We start from the raw sequence: 18,697 nt of genomic DNA on the forward strand, positions 1-18,697 counted from the left end.
TATCTACAGGAAAGGAATTTAACGCTTCATTCTCTTACCTTTAATTAGTGTTAGAATTTGTCCTCATGTACTTCTCAATATCCCCAACATTGGGAGCTTTCAAAAAATTTTTTTGCTTTATCTTCAATCCTTGGTTGTTTCTCAGGACAACTCTGGTAGAAGGGGTAGAACTGGGAAGATAACTACTTTCTGTTTTCCTTTCTCACCTTCTCTTTTCACTTGTACCCCTAGCAAAAGCAGTAAGCTAGCCAGTCCCTCACAGTTTCTGGCCCCAGGTGTCAATACTGCTTAGAGGAAGAATCTGAGCCCCTTTCCTCTGCTTTTGCTAATTCGTAACTGGTAAAATATTAGTTATTATGAATCATTTAGTTTTAGGTTTGAATATATGTGAAATAGTTTTCATGAATCAAAAAAAAATCATTCAGTTTGTGTTACAATTGTATCTTGATAATTTGAAAACTAATTTTTCCAGATTATAGAGTAAGTATGCAAGTCATACCAAGGGCTTTTGTGTTAAACTGAGAGATTACTTCAATATGGAATGAGTAGTTTTGTCCATTTCCATGAATAAAAATTGTTCATTTAGATAAAGCTAGATTATATATATCTATAAATAGATGTATTCATGTATATAGTTATTTTCCAACCCCAAACCTGTCCAAACGCATAGACATCCTTTCCCATCCTTGCACGCACCCCCATCAGAGTCATAGACAGGGGTGGGGTGCAAAGTGATAAATGAGAGGAGAGGCTAGGGGAATTGACTGCAACCAAGGTAGCTCCCATGCCATGCAGGTGACTTAAACATTTTCTCTGGAAAATCCTAGTTAGACATTCCTTAGGGTTAGCTGGCACTCCTTTAAAAAATACAGACAGGCCCTCCCTGGTGGCGCAGCAGGTTAAAGCACAGCACTGAGAATCTAAAGCCGCTTCCCCATGAGTTCGATCCCCGCCTGCCCCGGAGGTGACCACATGGCGTGGCAGACCTCTCCTGGCCCGCCCGCTGCTCCCCTCAGCAGTGTGCTTCATCGACCTGCCTGTTCTGCTCCCCACTCTGTCTCTAGTGAATCCTCTCACCCTCCGCACCTCTGGCCTGTACCCCAGTTCCGAATAAATAAATAAATCTTAAAAAAAAAAATACAGACAGCCTTGGCGCTGTTTGCCTCTCAGAGGGTATATATAGTACATCTCTGTTTGAAACATTGCAATGAGATGACGCTTCTCTTGAGAGCCATGTGGTAAAGGGCTGGAAAATAATGTCCATTATAGGAAGGAGCCTTGTGATTACTGAGTAAAGTTCTGGACATAGTAGAGAGACTTTCAATATTTTTAATAATTATTGTGTTCTGAACTGAATGAAGAAAAGAATCAAGCAGGGAGTCTGTGTAGTGTCTCATCTCAGTGGGACCAATGGTGAGGCGTGAGGAGATAGTTCACAGGAGGGGTGGGGCTTAGATGGATCTGTTCACAGGAGACTGGCGACGGGAACCTGGAGACAGAACAAGCTGTAAGGGTGGCTATGAGATGGTTCTGGAGACTAGTTTTATTGATTTTTTTTCCACTCAGCTTGAATGTGTACAAGAAGGAAGGACGTGTCTTCTTCCTTTTTTCTCTTTTAGACCACATAGCTCACTTTTCCAAGATGCAGAATTCAGGCAGTTAATCGCATACACTTAAACTTTGGGAAAGTGCATTCTGCACCTCAATTTCCTCATACCTTAGAGGCACAAGCTTGTTTGGAGCTTAGAGATTACTCAGGCAGAACAAGAATTTTTTATTGCTCTATAAAATAAAAAATTATTAATAAATAGGTAGTTGTTACCAATGCTATTGTTTTTGTCTTTTCAGAAACACATCGAAAGGAGGGAGGTCCTTCCAGCAGTAAATCCAAAACTGGGACTAAACCCAATCACAACATAAAACCCAAATAGCATCCATATGGTGTCTTTGCTATAGAGTGGACAACACAGATCAACTGGCGACACTTCCTTTGCAGCAACAACTAGAAAAACTATGACATGCAACCCAAGAACACCTTTCCTTTTAAAGTCAAAGTGATGGCTATAGATTACCCATTCTTTAGCTTTTTCTCCCAGATTAAAGATAGCTTGTCCAAAAAATTGCTAGCTTCTTCCATTGATTTCTTTATTTTCTTCAATAGACCCTTAACAGAGCTGCAACGGTTACAGCTCACATATTTGGTGTTCCTCTGGATTATCTCCTGAAATTTTAGATTTTTGCCTGCTACTTAAGCTGCAGAGACACCCCTGATTCCAGAGCCAAACCTCTGTCCGGGCCTGTCCCTGGCCATCAGCAAAATGTATGTAGATGGATTTAAAAAACCTACCTAAGCTAATGTATGACACTTTAACTCTGGAGAAAGCATGAAATTCTTTAAATAGTTGGCTGTACTCATGGTCTGTCAGCCCAAGTGGAAACTGTTGACTCAAGCATAGAGTTACCACCTAGCAGGGCCTAGCCAGCCCTACCTTTTGTCTTTCCAAAGAGAGTCTTAGATGATTCTAGCAAATTCAGGGGCTTTTTGGTGGAATTTCAGAATAATTCCTGCTTTGCAGGAATGAGTGGTCATTTCCAACAAATGAGCAGACCCCAATCCCTGACCATAAGAACCCTACTTCTCAAATTGTGTCAATATCACTTTAGCTCTGTGGGGCAGAGGGAACATTTTCTAAATGTCAGAATTATGCCTGCTACCACTAGAAGTGGAATGAGATATTTGCCACCACAGTGCTATCCAGTGTTTTATAGGTGATGGTCTGGTTGCCAGACAGAAACTCACCCTTGCAAACACAGAAGGGTAATTTATTAAAAGCATGTTGGGGCGTACTATGCTTTTTTTTTTTTTTAATTATTCTTTGGGCCCTCCCTGGTGGCCCAGCGGGTTAGGATGCAGCACTGCAAGCTGGCCGCAGATGCTCCAGTGTGAATTCAATCCCCGCCCCCAGAGGTGACTCACATGGCCAGGCAGACCTCTCCTGACCCACCCGCTGCTCTCCCCAGCAATGTACTTCCACAATCTGCCTGTTCTGCTCCCCACTCTGTCTCTGGTAAAGCCTCTCACCATCCCTGCACCTCTGGCCTGTACCCCAGTCCTATATGCATAAATAAATAAGCCTTAAAAAAAAAACAAAAACAACACCATCTTTAAAAAAAAAAAAGGATTATTTATTTATTTATTTATGCATGCAGAACTGGGCTACAGGCCACAGATGCAGGGGCAGTGAGAGGATTCACCAGAGACAGATTGGGGAGCAGAACAGACATACTGACGAAGTGAACTACTGAGGGGAGCATCTGGTGAGAAAAGAGAGGTCTGCCACACCATGTGGATCACCTCCCTTGCTAGGGATAGAACTCGTGAAGCAGCTGTGGCTAGCTTCGTAGTGCTGCCCTCCAACTCACCAAGAAGGACCTGGCAGGTTTTTATAAATAAATGCAGATGTATTTGTTTTGGTCAAGATATATTGATACTGAGACTCAGGACCCGGGATTGTTTTAAAAGTTGCAAAAGGAAAGAAACAGTAATACCTTTATGCATTCTCAGAAAGCATTTCTAAAATAATAAGTGGAGTTGGCTCTTGCTGAATTGAGAAATGGCCACAAAAGTCAGATCTAGGACTTTTCCAGAATGTTAAAAACAGAGGGTATATACAGACGAGAAAGTGTGTGAAATTGCTAGAGAAAAAGCACTGACCGTAGAAATAACCAATAATTTCAAGAAAAGTTCTTTCTAGTCCTGAGTCAGTCCCTCAGGAATTACAGCTCATTAAAATCCAGGCAGAACCCCAAATGGATGCCATGCAAAGACATTGACCTTCCCAAATACATTTCTGTGTTTAAAAGTTTTAAGTGATGATCAGATAATGAGACTAGCCCAAAAAACCTTTACAGAAATTGGAATCTCACTACAATGTTCAAAAGCCAGCTGTCATAATGTAGGGCATATAGAAAACAATTAGTCTGGCAAAAGTCGAAATGCCACATGAAAAAATGTTCAGCATCACTTACTAGAGAAACGCACCTCAAGGCCACAATGAGACCCCCCTCACCCCGTGTGTGCTGGTGATGACACAGCAATGTATTATCAGCAATGTGACCCATGTTACACAGTCTTCTCCGTGGGACATCTGCCAGTTCTCCAGGAGCAGAAATTGCTTTTGAGCTGAAGTGGCTTATGTTGGGCTGAGAGAAAAGAGGTTGGGGCTCAGTCACACATAGAAAAGGAGAAATCTTCCACGTGGGACGTAGTAAGGTATGGAAAAAATGGGAAAGTTTCAATTTGTGACTTAGAACTTGACTGGGCTGTGGAAGTAAAGAAGACTAGACGGGCTACTGTTTCAGAGGGAGCAGAGCCATTTCCTCATCTGCAAAGCAAAGGTGAAAAACTCTTCTTGTTTGGTCCTCAGGAGGAGGTAGAGGTCCCCCCCACCCCAACCCCCGTTCAGCACAGAACAGTACTTGACCTTGTGGTCAAGTAACTTCTTCCCACGTGTGAGTAGGGATTTTGAATGGTGTGTCCTGGGAATTTATGTGGCGTCTGGGTCTCACGGTGCCCTCCTTCTGTCAGCTCTGCCTGCCAATCCCTAGTGAAGGATGTCGGAGGGAGAAGTTGGCGTCTAGTAGTGGACTATGTAACCATGGATAGTACGGACTTCCCTTTCTTTGGAAATGAGAACATTATTGTTTATGGAGGATACACAGGTTCTCTCTCTCTCTCTTTGTCATTTCCATGACCTGGATCTTCTTCCCTGACCAGTTCATGGCCGTAGTTCTTATTTCCAGTGTCCTTCCCAGCTTTCTTCTTTCTGTGGTCAGGGACTGGGGGACCAGCATATTCACTGATTTGATGCATCTCACAAGGCTGTGTATTAAGAAGGCAAGTAAACAAGTACTTTCTCACCAGGATGTAGCTTTCTGTGGAAATATAGTTCACGCATTAGCCTAGTCTGGGTGGGAATATACATATTACCTGGGTACACATGCCTGGGTACAGGCATGTAGAGAGCACAGGCACCAGAGATGAGTTAGAAAGCAGAAGTTCCAGTGCAGTTAAGGAAGCAGATGAGTGCATGGCTGATTTTAATCCTGTGGTGCAGGTGATGGCTTGAGGGGGAATGCAGACAAGAATGGAGAACTCCCAACGGCGGCAGCACTTCTATAAGGTGAGTCTGGGAAAAGATCAAAACATGTTTAAAGTTTCCACTACATCTGAAATTTATTAAAATTTTCATAGCCCAACGAAGGGATCATGCTTAGTGAAATAAACCAGAAAGAAAAAGAAAAATACCAGATGGGTTCACTCAAAGCAGGAGCATAAACTGCCGGGGGGTGGGGGGTGGGAATAATAATAATGAACAACTATATACCAGAGACATTTTATGGGATGGAGTGGGGAATGGGATAAAAAATGTGTGTGTGGCCCTCCCTGGTGGAGCAGCGGGTTAAAGCACAGCGCTGAGAAGCTAAAGCCACTTCCAAGTGAGTTCGAGGTGACCACATGGTGCGGCAGACCTCTCCTGACCCGCCCACTGCTCCCCTCAGCAGTGTACTTCATAGATCTGCCTGTTCTGCTCCCCACTCTGTCTCTCGTGAGGCCTCTCCCCGCACCTGAGCCTCTGGCCTGTACCCCAGTTCTGTATGCACAAATACATAAAACTTTAAAAAAAAAAAATGTGTGGGGGTGGGGCGTGCACTGGACTACGGTGACGGCACATGGGTGATTTGGTGATGGGAAGCCCACGAGGATTACAGCTGGATGGAAAAAAGAATAAAATGTTGTAAAAATAAACTATTAGGATAAAAAAAATTTTCATAGCCCAAAAACTAATAACCAAGAAATTTCAAAGTTTCAGATCATTGGAAAGCAACAACTTAAAAATAATTTTTTTCTTGACTGAGAAAACTTCCTAATCCCCTAATGTGTCAGCACAATTTGGCTTTCTGTATAGCCACAGTTTGCACAGCTGCTAATTGCCTTCATTACACTTCACATTTCCTCAAGCTTTAATCAGTCTTTATGTGTTTTTATTTGGTTGTTACTTTGTTTTCAGTTTCTTTTTCTTTTTTTCATGTTTCCGTTCCCTAGGATGAAGCCCTTTGGGTAGGGACATTTTGCTATGTGCCATGTACTTCCCAGAATCAAAACAAGGTCAGGAACATTTTGGTCAATGAGTGAATGCATAGGTGAGCAAACATACAGACTTAGATTCATCATGTTCTCAATGGAACATTTGTCCATTTGCAATTTCTACACAAGTATGGGACACGCTTTCCAGAGTTTCCTAGAAATGGTGTGAACTTAACTCCATGAACATACAACCATGCTACAGATGGACGTTCAATGCTGTCCTGACCTTATGAAAACTGCACTCCACTCCCTTACCTTAAATCACCCAGGTATGAGGTCAGCACCTATGCCTTTAAGAGCTTTTGGCAAAAGCTACCGAGGAAGTGGATTCAACACTGAAAATACCCCAGGCCAGACGTAACAAAGAAAGCCTTTCCACTTGTTCTTGAGGGAGCCTACAGACAGGTTGAACCCCACGATTATAATTATTTGACAGTGAGGGCCGTTTTCTGTGCTCTCTGGTACTAGGTTTATGCAGTACTGGACCACTATCCAGTATAGGGTCGCTGTCCTTGTACTTCCTGCCGATCCAGGGATGTCATCTTGCAGGCGGGCAGTTTTAAACATGACAACCTTCTCTTACTTCAAAGCAGAAACTTCTCTCTTCACCAAGGTTTTTGTGGTTTGAAGAGATGTAATTATTATTTGAAAAAATAAGATTGGTTATTTATGGGACTGGTGGATAGCATTCATTTACTTACTTATCTTTAAAGCATAGTTCATTGAACATTAGCCTAAGATACAGGGGTAAATCACAATAGACGTGTTTGCCTTCTGACTCTGTCATTATGTCTCATTGTTAGCACATTCATTGTTAGTGTATTTAAAACTAAGCGGTCATGTTCGAGATGGTGAAAAAGAGGTGAAAGGCTGTGAATTTTATATTCGACCCAAATATTTTGCTGAGTAAGCACAATTACCTGTTGCTTAGCATATGTAAAGTTGCAGTGTATATGAGACTGTCCTTACATATTAAAATCGTGTAAATTCACTAATCAATTCTGCTTTATTCAACTGTCAAAAAATAAGATTTCTTTGTTTGCCTGGTCCTGTCCAGACATCCCAGACGAGAGCTGGTTTGATGACGCGGAACCCCACAGCGCCACCTGCCGAGTGACGTGGCTTTGAGAGCGCAGTAACTCCAGAATGGCCAGCAGGGGGCGCGAGATCACCATCAATAGGGGCAGCCATTTTCCTCCTGTGTAGTAACTGTCTTCAGAGACCGGCACTTTCTCACTAACTGAAGCCTCCTTAGCCCTGGAGGCACCAGCTTGCCAGGCCCAAGGATTTAAATCTGCGCCCACAGTAAGAAGCTAAACTCCGTTTCCAGCAGGCTTAGAAGCCTCAGTGATATGCGGTGGAGGCTCGGTCCTGAGTGAGACGTTTTCTTATGGGACCCAGCGCTGAGGAGGGAGCTCTGTGTGGCCTCTTGGGGAAATTAGTAGCGTGTCCAAGATTAGTGAGTGGCAGTCTCGATGAAGTCTGGCAAGTTTGATATCAGCTGGTTATGGCTTCATTTCCCAAGAAGCACAATTGACTTCAATCTGTCATTCTAGCAGTCAGCTAGTTCTGTGATCTGATAAATAATCAGTTGTTTGGGGAATCAATATTTATTGACTTGTACTGCTGTCAATAAAGCAGTCTTTACCATGACAATAAAATAAGAGACCCCAGAGAACTTCCTTCCACTTCACACCAGGTGGGGATACGCAGAGGGGACAGTGGGAGACATCTGTCTATGAACCAGAATTGATTCCTCACCAGATGTTAATTCTGGTGGTATCTAGAATTTTTCTAGCCTCTAGACCTGAGAGCAATAAATTTCTATTGTTGATAAACCACTCTATTGGGTTTTGTTAGGATAGCTCAAACTATCACTATTAAAATCAGTTTGCAGGGAAAAATTCTTTCCTGCTACATAGCTTTGATCGTGCTGTCCAGCATATCTTCTACCTATTATTTCAAGATCAGTATCTGGGGGAATGTAGCACCTGGGTTTCAGGGAATTCTGGTGCTGAAACCTTGCAGTCAGCACTATCAGAGGCTCCCCTAGCTAGCTCTGAAGAATTGGCCTGACTATTCACTATACCCTTCCACCCATAACATAATTTCAGGGCACCTTATTCCCATCATTTCTCTCCCACCAAGATTCTGCATCCGAATTGTCCCATAACCCAAGGGCAACACAGGGCACTCAAACAGACCTAGAAGATGCCCTCTGGCATTCTAATGAGAAAGTGTTATGTTGACTAGAGCCAGATATCAGAAGAGACCACCAGAAAGAGCTACATAGGCAGATAAGAACGCAGCGATGTGGAATTGTTAAGGGCTGTACAAGCCATTCCTACTTTATCATCCTGGCATTCACTCCTAATTGTTCGGTTCCTGGTTTGCTATACCTGCACCAGCAGGGCCCTACCACCCCTCCATTTCTCCTGCCAATGTATGCCTGAGATACGGGGTGAAAAGTGACCAAAAAGCCTTAACCCCAAAAACCAGTGTGTTGGGATGGCGGTCAGGAGAAATGCTCCCCACTTCAGGTACGCCCTAGGTGGCACTGATCTTTTACTGGAACATCTGTGACCGTGTCCTAACTGGTGCACAACAGCAACCCCAATAGATTAGACATTCTAGGCTATCCCTCAGGAGTTTTCCCCCTCAATGCTCATGCTATCTCTTGTTGCCTCATCAGTGTTTGTTTTCCACTCTGGCACCAACCTCCTGGTTCTGGAAGATTTTGTTACCCACCTTTGACTTACTTGGGTTTGACAATCTTCTGGATTCCACATTTTGTATTTTGTGTATGGTTAGAGCTTTACCTGCTCTTTTGCTTCAGAATCTCCCATTGTCTCCAGCAGAGACCACTTTTCTGTGACTCCCCACAAACACATATCCCCCTTGAAGGTAGGAACAGAGGTGGGGGGGGCGGAATATTTTTCTTTAAGACATGAAAACATATTTTCTAGGATGAGGTGAACTAGACTTTTGAAACAAAATTCAGAGTTATCTCAAAACATGGTGGCATTATAAATACATTGCTGTCACTATAAATTTGACATGGTTGTTGGAGTATATAGATGATGAAATTGTCTAATGTCTTATATAATCTGGGAAAGACACTTTGTCCGCTAAGGCCCTAGGGCCAGGTTGGAAGGTGTGGTTCCCCCAACTGTGAATGGAGGTGAGGAGGCAGCCTAGAGTCATACACCAGAGACAACACCCTAAGACTATCAGCATGGTATGTTATAGTACACTGCTGGAGAACTTTTGTTCTTTTTTTTTTTCAGAGGGCAAAAGGATGGCAGAAAAGGAAGGAACATGGAAGTGATTGAGAGAGGGCAGGACAGGCAAGCATCCTGATCTTGGACCCAGTTCCTATTACTTAAATATACAGAAACTTTTTGTTTCAAAACAGACAAAATACTATAAAAATTTCTAGATCCACTTCCAGGGGCTCAGAAAATATATTTTCTCTCTAAAATAATACTCAGCAAGGTATTAAGGGAGAACCTTCATAAAGAAAAATCCCATCTGGATATTTTCATGGAAAATGAAATCTACAGTATAAGATAGCATGGGTATATCTCCAACATAAAATAACAGCATCAGGTAACATGAGTGAAGATTGAGGAGGAAGTTTGAAGGACAGAAGTCACCAACTAGTGAGGGATTGGGGATGACTGTCATCATGTCTCTCTGACCCAGGTACATGGACAGTTCTATTTTAAGTAGAATTTCATTCATAGGATAATTTTAGTCATAATTTTCTAGTATCAGCAATGTGTGTGTGTGTGTGTGTGTGTGTGGAGTGTAGACCAGAGGTGTGGGGGTTATAGAATTCAGCAGCAACAAAATGGAGAGCAGAATATGTGTATTTATTGCACTATCCTGCTAAGGGGAGCAGCAGGTAAGACAAGAGAGGTCTGCTGCACTATATGTGGGTTAGTTCCGCGGCCGGGATCTAACTCAGGCCATCCTGGTGATTGCACTGAAATTTTACCACTGGGCCACCAGGGAGGCCCCAATATTATTGAAGATTTGGTATATACCTCAATGCACTCTCTTATTTACTTGGCTGACTTTTTCCCTGAAGATACGGTTTTTTTATATTTTTGAGTAAAACCCAGGTGCAGGCCAGAGGTACTAGGAGGGAGGTGGTGAGAAGATTTGCCAGAAACAGAGTAGGGAACACAATAGGCAGATTTTACTGAAACACACTGCTTGGGGAGCAGCAGGCAGGAGAGGTCTTCTGCGCCACGTGGGTCACCTCCCTGGCCCTGACTGAACTCAGACTACTGTGGTGATAATGCTGAGACTTAAACCTTAAGCCACCAGTGAGGCCCTGGGTTTATTTTTATTGTATAATGTGAATTAATTGAAAATAACACTTACAGGAATGTATTCCTATTAGGTAACATCTGTGCAAGAAAAGCACAGTTCAAGGCATGCGGAGATCACAACATGTTATTACTGGCACATTTGATACTGGAAATGTATCAGTTTAATATTTACAGTGATTCTTTCTCACACCTTAGCAATATTTATTGGATAAATTTTTTATATTTTTTGTTATTTCTCTATATTAAAAAAGTGCATTTGGCCCTCCCTGGTGGTGCAACCGGTTAGGACGCAGCACTGCAAGCTAACACAGCCACTTCAATGCGAATTCAATCCCCGGCCCCGGGAGGTGACCCACATGGCGCAGCAGACCTCTCCTGACCCGCCACCCGCTACTCCCCTCAGTGGTGTATTTCATCAGTCGGCCTGTTCTGCTTCCCACTCTGTCTCTGGTGAATCCTCTCACTGCCCCTTCACCTCTGGCTTGCACCCCAGTTCTATATGCATAAATAGAATAAACTTTAAAAAAAAAAAGTGCATTGAGAAGTCCTTTAATTAGGTGTAAATTTTATATCCAGTCCAAGCACATCTCTTTTTCTTTCATTCACTCAAGAACATTTAAATATCACTGTGGTGCCACATCAGGGTAGAGGAATATGGGGTGGGGTGTGCAAGAATGAGTATAAAGCAAGGAAAAGACTGAGAGGTGCTTTGAGGAGATAATATAGTTGGGGAGAAGCCTGCTTGCTAACTCTAGGACTATAGTAGCTCATGATAAGCAAGTAGAAAGGTATGTGGGAGCAGCAGAGCTTGCCAAAGGGGCCAAAGGACAGTCATCCAGAAGGACACTGGACTTTAGCCAGATAGAGACTCAAAATTCTTTCCAAAGCAGAATGCTGGCTAAGCTCTGTCCATAATTAATGCCATAGAAGGTCCATCTCGACTTCTCTGTCATCTCCTCTCACTGTCTTCTTATGTAGTTTGCTGCACCGTGACTTCGGGATTCCATATGGCAATAAAGACAGGGCAGGCGATAGGGGAGAGTGCTGTTTGTGGCTAAGGGGTGTAGCGGTTTTGTGGCTCCTTTCCAGGCTCATTGTCCTCAGCTCTACCTATAACATGGGGGAGTCTTTCTTTTTCGGATTCAGTGGCTCAACAGGTCTGGGAGGGTGGGGTAAGGGGATGCTGCCTTGTGTTCTGTTGCTGGGAGAAGACAGGACATTTAGTAAGTCAAACGGCAAAGGTAAAACCACAGTGGAAGGTCTGTCTGTGGATAAAGCTTGCAGGGTGTGGAGATATCGAAGCTGAACAGCAGCCGGGGTGCCTGACAGAATCTCGGCAGCCATCCTCAGGGACTCGGAGGCGGCCTTTTCCCCTTCTGCAGCAATCATCTAGAGAGCAGATATAAAGAAGAGCACAGTGATTGTTCTTTGTTCCACAAACAATTACCCAGTGTGATGCAACACTCAAGCACAGTGGGACAGGCGCTGCTGAGGGCAGAGCGCACTGTCTTCTTTCTCAAGGTCAAGATCTAGGGAAACATACTATTCACTAAAATTTAGGGCAGGGGCCCTTCCTGGTGGCGCAGCTGGTTAGGACGCAGCACTGCAAGCTAGCCGTAGCCACTTCAGTGCAGAGTTCGATCTCCAGCTCTAGAGCTGATCCACATAGTGTGGTAGCCCTTTCCTGACCTGCTTGCTGCTCCCCTCAGCAGTGTACTTCGTCAGTTGGCCTGTTCTGCTCCCCACTCTGTCTCTGGTGAAGCCTCTCACTGCCCCTGCACCTCTGGCCTGTACCCCAGTCCCTTATGCATAAATCTTTAAAAAAAAAAATTAGGACAGAATTTGAGACACCTGACAGGTCTAGTGAAGGATTAAGGGCATTTTTTTTTAAAGATTTATTTATTTGTGCATATAGAACTGGGGTGCAGGCCAGAGGCTTAGGGGCGGTGAGAGGCTTCACCAGAGACAGAGCAGGGAGCAGAACAGGCAGATCGACGAAGTACACTGCTGAGGGGAGCAGCGGACGGGTCAGGAGAGGTCTGCCACGCCATGTGGTCACCTCCGGGGCAGGCAGGGATCGAACTCATGCAGCTTTTTAGATTCTCAGTGCTGTGCTTTAACCCGCTGCGCCACCAGGGAGGGCTGGATGAAGGGCATTATTAATATTGTTTATCAGGCCTTGAAACATTCTGAATATCATCTTATAAAGAAGAGTAGTCAGTGTTCCATGCAAAGACATAGAAGCCTGAATGGTGACTCCCCAAAGGGGCAGGTTAACATGTCAGGAAAAAAAGCACCAAACTCCCCACTCAAATGCCACCCAAAGTGGACAAAGAGGACCAGACACAGGGATCTGGAAGGCCTCTGCCCAGATGACTACCTGCCCACCGCCCCCCCCCCCAACAATGCTGCAGTATCCTCCTTCTTTTACATTTGGGTGCTGTTTAAGAGAAACCTGTCCCCAGCTTCAGTCTTCATTTTCCTCTTCCCAGCACCCCAGCCTGCCTACACATCAGTCCTCAGGGGCTGTGGGCAGGCACATTTTGCCTCTCAGGGGCATAGCTGCAGCTGATAGCACAGCCTTCTCTTGGCTCTGCATTGGGGACTTAAGCCCTCGTTGTGGCTGTCCCTCCAGAACCTGGACAGAGTGAGGGATGCAGGGCTGGGGTGGCGCTGACCTACAGAGTTGATGGGACTGATACTACCCAGGGAAAGATGCCAGCGTGAGAGAAGAGAGTTGGGCTATGCCGTGAGGAGACAACGAAGCCAAGACTCAGTAAAGAGGAGGTCGTGCCCACACCAGTGGCTTCAGAGGGAGGATATAATAGGAAAACAGATGTTGCACCAGGTAGGCCAGTCACATTCTTGAGGAGAGCGTTTAATAGAGGTGTGGGGGCCTGAGTCAGGTTTCTCCCCACTCTGAGATGATTGGGGGTTGAGGAAGCAAAGGGAAGAGTTCCCTGCTAGGGTCTTCTTTTGGAGGCTCTGGTGCTCCTCAAAAAGCAGCTGAGGTAGGAGGGTGGGCTGCTCCGTGTCAGCTCACCCGCACTTTGGCCTGTCTTTGTGCTTCGGCTTCCACCGCCAGCGAGTGCTGAAGCCCGGCTGGCAGCCTCACATCCTTACTGGAAAAGAAAGAAGGTGTGGCAGGTGAGTGCTGGGCACTGCTCCCAATCGCTGAGTCACACACACAGGGCGGGGAGGCCAATGCCCACAGAAAATGAAACAGCCAACCATACCCAGCCAACCATACCCCTTGAAAAACTTGCCAGTTTGAAGATTTTTTTCTTGCTGTTATTTTTCTGACATGACGATTGCTATTTTGTTTTAGATAATGCCTCCAGATTTTATTTTTTCTTTTAGTTTGTTTTTGGCTTGGACGGATAGACTATTTTCCACAAATGGAGGACTTTTGCACACCAAACATCCATGGACAATGACTGATTCTGGTTTCTCTTATATACACTGGAGCCCTGGAAAACACTGTCTCCTAAGGCTGCACTCTGGGACCTACACCACCATAGATATGGTGGGGGGGAATGGTGGCATCCAGGGAAGGAAGAAGTTCCAGGCTCCCAGTCCCACCCTAAGAAAGGGTGCAGCTGGACAGGGAGGAGGAGACTGAAGGAGAAGACTGGGTGAAGGTAGGGAGCATGGAGGAGACCTGAAGGAGGCACGTGGAGCAGAGAGACATGTGAAGAAGCTGCACTTCTCAGCCTTGGACCTGGGAAGGTGGAAGGACACACGTGAAACAGATGTGGGTGAGAGGCCCCCGGGGAGGTTAACAATGGCAGCTTGATTTTGATTTTGTTTCTACTTTTATCCTTCCAGATGTGGTGGCCCCTTCTATCCCTTCCCTATGGTTCCCACCCAGAGGTGCCTTAGGCTTGTGACAGGCTTTCAGGACTCAGTGGCCCTGCTTTGGGCCAACCCTGTTTGGCTGGGCATTTAACCCACAAAAGGGTTTTGTGTGAAAACTATTTTAATTATATTCTTTCTCTTCTCTATTGTGCATTAACTGTATTAAAGTTATTTTCTGTTGATGGTCTTACTAGAGTATGTTTTTTCTTGATGTGGTAGATGACCTTTAGAACAGGCAGGTTTAGGGGTCCTGGGGTTTTCTCAGCCTGCCCTAGAATAGTAGTAATGCTGGTTATACCACTCTGAATATACTAAAAACTATTGATTTGTACTTGAAGATAATTAAAATGATGGGTTTTATGTTACATGAATTTTATCTCAAAAAGAAATTTTTTAGCATATGGAGCGAAAGCTTCAAAGGAATTTGCCCATATGTTACAGTGGTTTGGTTTTGGCGAGGAGACATATTGTTAATTTTTCCTCTTTCCCTCCCAAATTTATGCTAATGTTACCATAGTATCCATTGAAAGAAAATAATTTTTCAAATATAAAATTTTAAATGAAACCAAATAACTGCCTTTACTATAGTGTACTACCCAGTTAATTTCCTACCCACATTTCTGTTCTCTCCACTTTGATTCCCCAAATACAGGTCACTGAATCCAAGGCGACCTGTGGAGAAAACGTTAAGATGTCAGTGAGAACCTCCCTCATACCTTAAAAGTCTATTTCTGAAAGAACATTTTTGCCCTGTTTTGTTAACTTTACAGTGTTTACCTGCAAAGCATTCTTGTAGTATAAGCTTGACAATCGACTTCTTTTTTGTAACAGGGTAATAATCTGAATGAAGCTTTGCAGGCAGAGTCATTCCCATCAAAGAGGCGCCCTCCACAGGGAAGCCAGGGCAGGCCACAGGAGCTAGGCTGCCAGCCCCCAACAAGTCTCCTTTGTTTTATAGGTCCTGGCTGATTTAGATCACTGGTCACTGGAACTGACATACTATTTTTCTTTTTCCATTCTATTATTTCTCTCCCCACACTTTACATATCTGCTCTTGTAATTTAGATTCACAAGGGGATTTGTAAGTCCACAAAGCCCTAGAGGGCACACTATCTCCCTCTAAGTGGTATGTGGCCAGAGTGTTCTAATTTCCAGCTCTTTTGAGCAATAGACCTTTTTTTCCCCCTGATAGTTACTGCCGAAGGGGCATTTCACATCATGATAAGAAACCTGGAGCCCATCCAGAACAGGCAGATTGACTGAAGTACACTGCTGAGGAGAGTAGTGGGAGAGAAAGGAGAGGTCTGCAGCACCAGGTAGGTTAGCTTCCTGGCCAGGTATTGAACTCCTGCTGCAGTTGCTGGCATAGATTAATAATTTTGAGACTTAAATCCAGAAAGTGAAATTGTTAGGTCAAATGGTAACTATATTTTTAATTTTTGAGCAACCAACCCCAAAACTTTTTTTAGCAGCAGGTGCATCATTTTACATTCCCACTATCTATGTACAAGACTTCTAATTTTTTATGTTTGCTCTACACTTTTTTTCTTTTTTTATTCTTTATAGTAGCCATCTACTAGATTTGATGCAGTATCTCATTGGTTTTGATGTGTATTTCTCTGATGCACTCACTAATCTAATTTGTGAGGTTGAGGGTCTGTTCATGTGTTTGGTGGCCATTTGCATATCTTTGGAGAAATGACTATTCAAGTCTGTATGAGTCAGGGCTCTTCAGAGACACAGAATCAAAACCCCTTGTGCCACCAAGAAGGCCCTTATCTCTCTTCTTCTGGCAATTTGTGGTAAGAATCAAAGCCAACCCTACCTAATGCCTGAGGTTGCTGAGCTTGGTGCCTCTGTGCTCGATGAAGCAGCTCTTCTCTTTCCCCTAATTCCAAATCAATTTTAGAGAACTGATTGAGAAATTAATCAGAGGATCTGTGGTATCTGACCTCTTTTTATTTGAAAGTCTTATTTGCATGCCTCGTCATTTGACATTGCTTGTTTTGCCAACCAGACTGGAAGCTCCAAGAAGTTTTCCTTACCACCTTTATATACCACCAACCCCCCCTGTCTATCTCTACCACCTCTGCCAACTTGCACTCCCATCACTTTCTGATATGGGGGCACTTTACAATAAGTCTAAAGCCACTGGAACAGAGGTGAGAGCAAAAACTGGCCATCAATGACTGACCACAGCAGACTGGGAGCATGACTGGCTGCCGTGACCTCCTCCTCAGCGTTCCCATCACAGCAGGCAACATTCAATAAATGACCACTGGAGAAATGAAAAAAAGATATTTCAACATATTCAATGTTAAATTTGTAAGTACCTTTACATCTTGGGCAATGCTCTTTCTCTCTAGAAGAATTTCAGTGAGGGATCGATGTGCCAGGAGACGCTTCATGGTGGTCTGCACGAGGAATTGGACAGCTTTGGACACATGAGCCAGACTACTTAGGAGGAGAGAGGCGTTTTCCATCCGGTAGTAGCAGATGGCATCTATCTCCATTATAAACATGTCTTTGGTCACAACCTAGGCAGAGAAAAGTTTGGAGAAACTCCTGGGCTTTTTTTCTCATGTGGGGATAGAGGAGCTAAATGTGTTGAAAGGGCATTTTCTCAGAGTAAGATTGTAGCAAGAAAAACAGAGTAGTGATTCCACACTTATTCAAAATAGACATGTTTTTGAAAAGTATGTTGTTTCATTGAACACATTAAAGAACTCAGAATTTTAAGAAATCCCGTTACCAAAAAATTCAGTAAAAATTTTCTTGTATGAAAACATTCAATTGATTGAATGTCAAATTTTCTTAAAGCAATGCTCAAAAAAATCTGCTAAAAGAGATGCACGTTCTGGGAAGCATGGGGATTAAGAGTGTACACTAGAGGGCAAATAAGTGTCGTTTTGAAAATCCTAAGAGACACACATGCTCAACATTTCCATTTTTTAGCAATTATTAAGGATGTAGCTGATACAACTACTTATAATATATAAAACCTGGAAACAACCCAGATGCCCCCAAATAGATGACTGGACCAAGAAGATGTGGTATATAGACACAGTGGAATACTATTTGGCCATCAAAAAGATCGGAACAGGGGACTATGGTGATGGTGCATCGGTAAATTGGTGGTGGAAATTCTATGGGGACTGCACCTGAAAAAAGAAAGCAAACATTGTTTAAAAATGAACAGTGATAAAAAATACAAATAAATAAACAAAAAGAATGTATAACTGATAAAATGTTATTTACAGTATTTTTTGCCATAATTTTTTTCCAATTTTATTTATTGGAAATAATATTAACAATAGGTATTAGTTGAATAAAATATCAATAAAATGAAATCCTATAACCTCATTTAAATAAAAAAGGTAGAAGCAGAGCTAGGATGATCAGACTAGATTGTTGAGTAGAAGAAGACATGTCAAAATATACATATAGGTAAATATATATCTACATATGTAAGATATGAAAAGTCTGCAAAGATATACTCAAAGTATCAACACAGTCTTCAGTACCCAATCTCATCAAAATATCAACATTTGTCTAGAATAGGATTATTTTATTTCTTTTTGCACTTTATTATCTAGAAATAAACTTATTTCTCATATGTAATTTCCATTATCAAAAAAGAAAAGAGAAAACCTCAAATTGAAAGTGAGGAAGACAATTTAGGCAAGCTTAAAAATCGAAATCACTGCTAGAAAAACCTATGTTATCTCTTTTTTTCCTTTTTAATTGTGGTAAAATATATTTAACATCTAATTTACCATCTTCATCATTTTTAAGCACATAGTTAAAGTAGTCATAAGTCCATTAACATCAATAAGTAAGCATTTTCTAGATTTGAAACTCATTAAAGAACTCCTCATTCCCTCTTCTGAGTCCCTGCAACTACCACTTTGTCTCTGAATTTGACTTGTCTAGATACCTCATAGAATCATACAGTCCTTTTGTGATTGGCTTACTTCATTTAGTCTAATGTTTTCGAGGTTCATTCATGTTGTATGTTCATGTATGTATGTATGTATATTGTATGTCAGGATTTCCTTCCTTTTTTTAAATGGAATCCTACTCCATTATAGCTATATTCTATATTATGTTTATCTGTCCAAATATTAATGTATGTTTGGGTTGCTTCTACCTTTTGGCTATGTGAATAATGCTGCTATGAACATATATCTACAAACTTCTTCAAAATCTTCTTTTTAATTCTTTGGAGTAATACCCAGAAATGAAATTGTTGGATCAAATGGTAACTATAATTTTAATGTTTTGAGCAACCCCCACGCATTTTTTTTTTACAGCAGGTGCACCATTTTACATTCCCACGCAATGTACAAGT

General features: G+C 42.8%; 2 protein-coding genes across 3 annotated transcripts in view; one reads left to right on the plus strand and one right to left on the minus strand.

Moving 5' to 3' along the window:
- AXDND1 (axonemal dynein light chain domain containing 1) overlaps positions 1 to 2,019 on the plus strand; it is a 47,872-nt gene extending 45,853 nt beyond the window's left edge. The window contains exon 25 of the mRNA XM_012728973.1: positions 1,849 to 2,019. Coding sequence (XP_012584427.1) covers positions 1,849 to 1,931 — 83 coding nt within the window. The 3' untranslated portion in view covers positions 1,932 to 2,019. The remainder of the gene's footprint in view (positions 1 to 1,848) is intronic.
- A 9,579-nt stretch (positions 2,020 to 11,598) lies between these two features.
- Positions 11,599 to 18,697, minus strand: part of NPHS2 (nephrosis 2, idiopathic, steroid-resistant (podocin)) — a 14,618-nt gene continuing 7,519 nt past the window's right edge. Inside the window, exons 5-8 of one of the 2 annotated variants that reach the window (XM_004688527.1) lie at positions 16,680 to 16,883; positions 14,963 to 15,018; positions 13,532 to 13,610; positions 11,599 to 11,877 (exon numbers count right to left, since the gene is read on the minus strand). In XM_004688527.1, the coding sequence (XP_004688584.1) occupies positions 11,599 to 11,877; positions 13,532 to 13,610; positions 14,963 to 15,018; positions 16,680 to 16,883 (618 nt within the window). The remainder of the gene's footprint in view (positions 11,878 to 13,531; positions 13,611 to 14,962; positions 15,019 to 16,679; positions 16,884 to 18,697) is intronic. The other variant, XM_012728975.1, reaches the window with a different exon arrangement.

The sequence above is a fragment of the Condylura cristata genome, unplaced genomic scaffold (assembly GCF_000260355.1).
Source record: "Condylura cristata isolate star-nosed mole 26May11 unplaced genomic scaffold, ConCri1.0 scaffold00024, whole genome shotgun sequence".
Taxonomy (NCBI): Eukaryota; Metazoa; Chordata; class Mammalia; order Eulipotyphla; family Talpidae; genus Condylura; species Condylura cristata.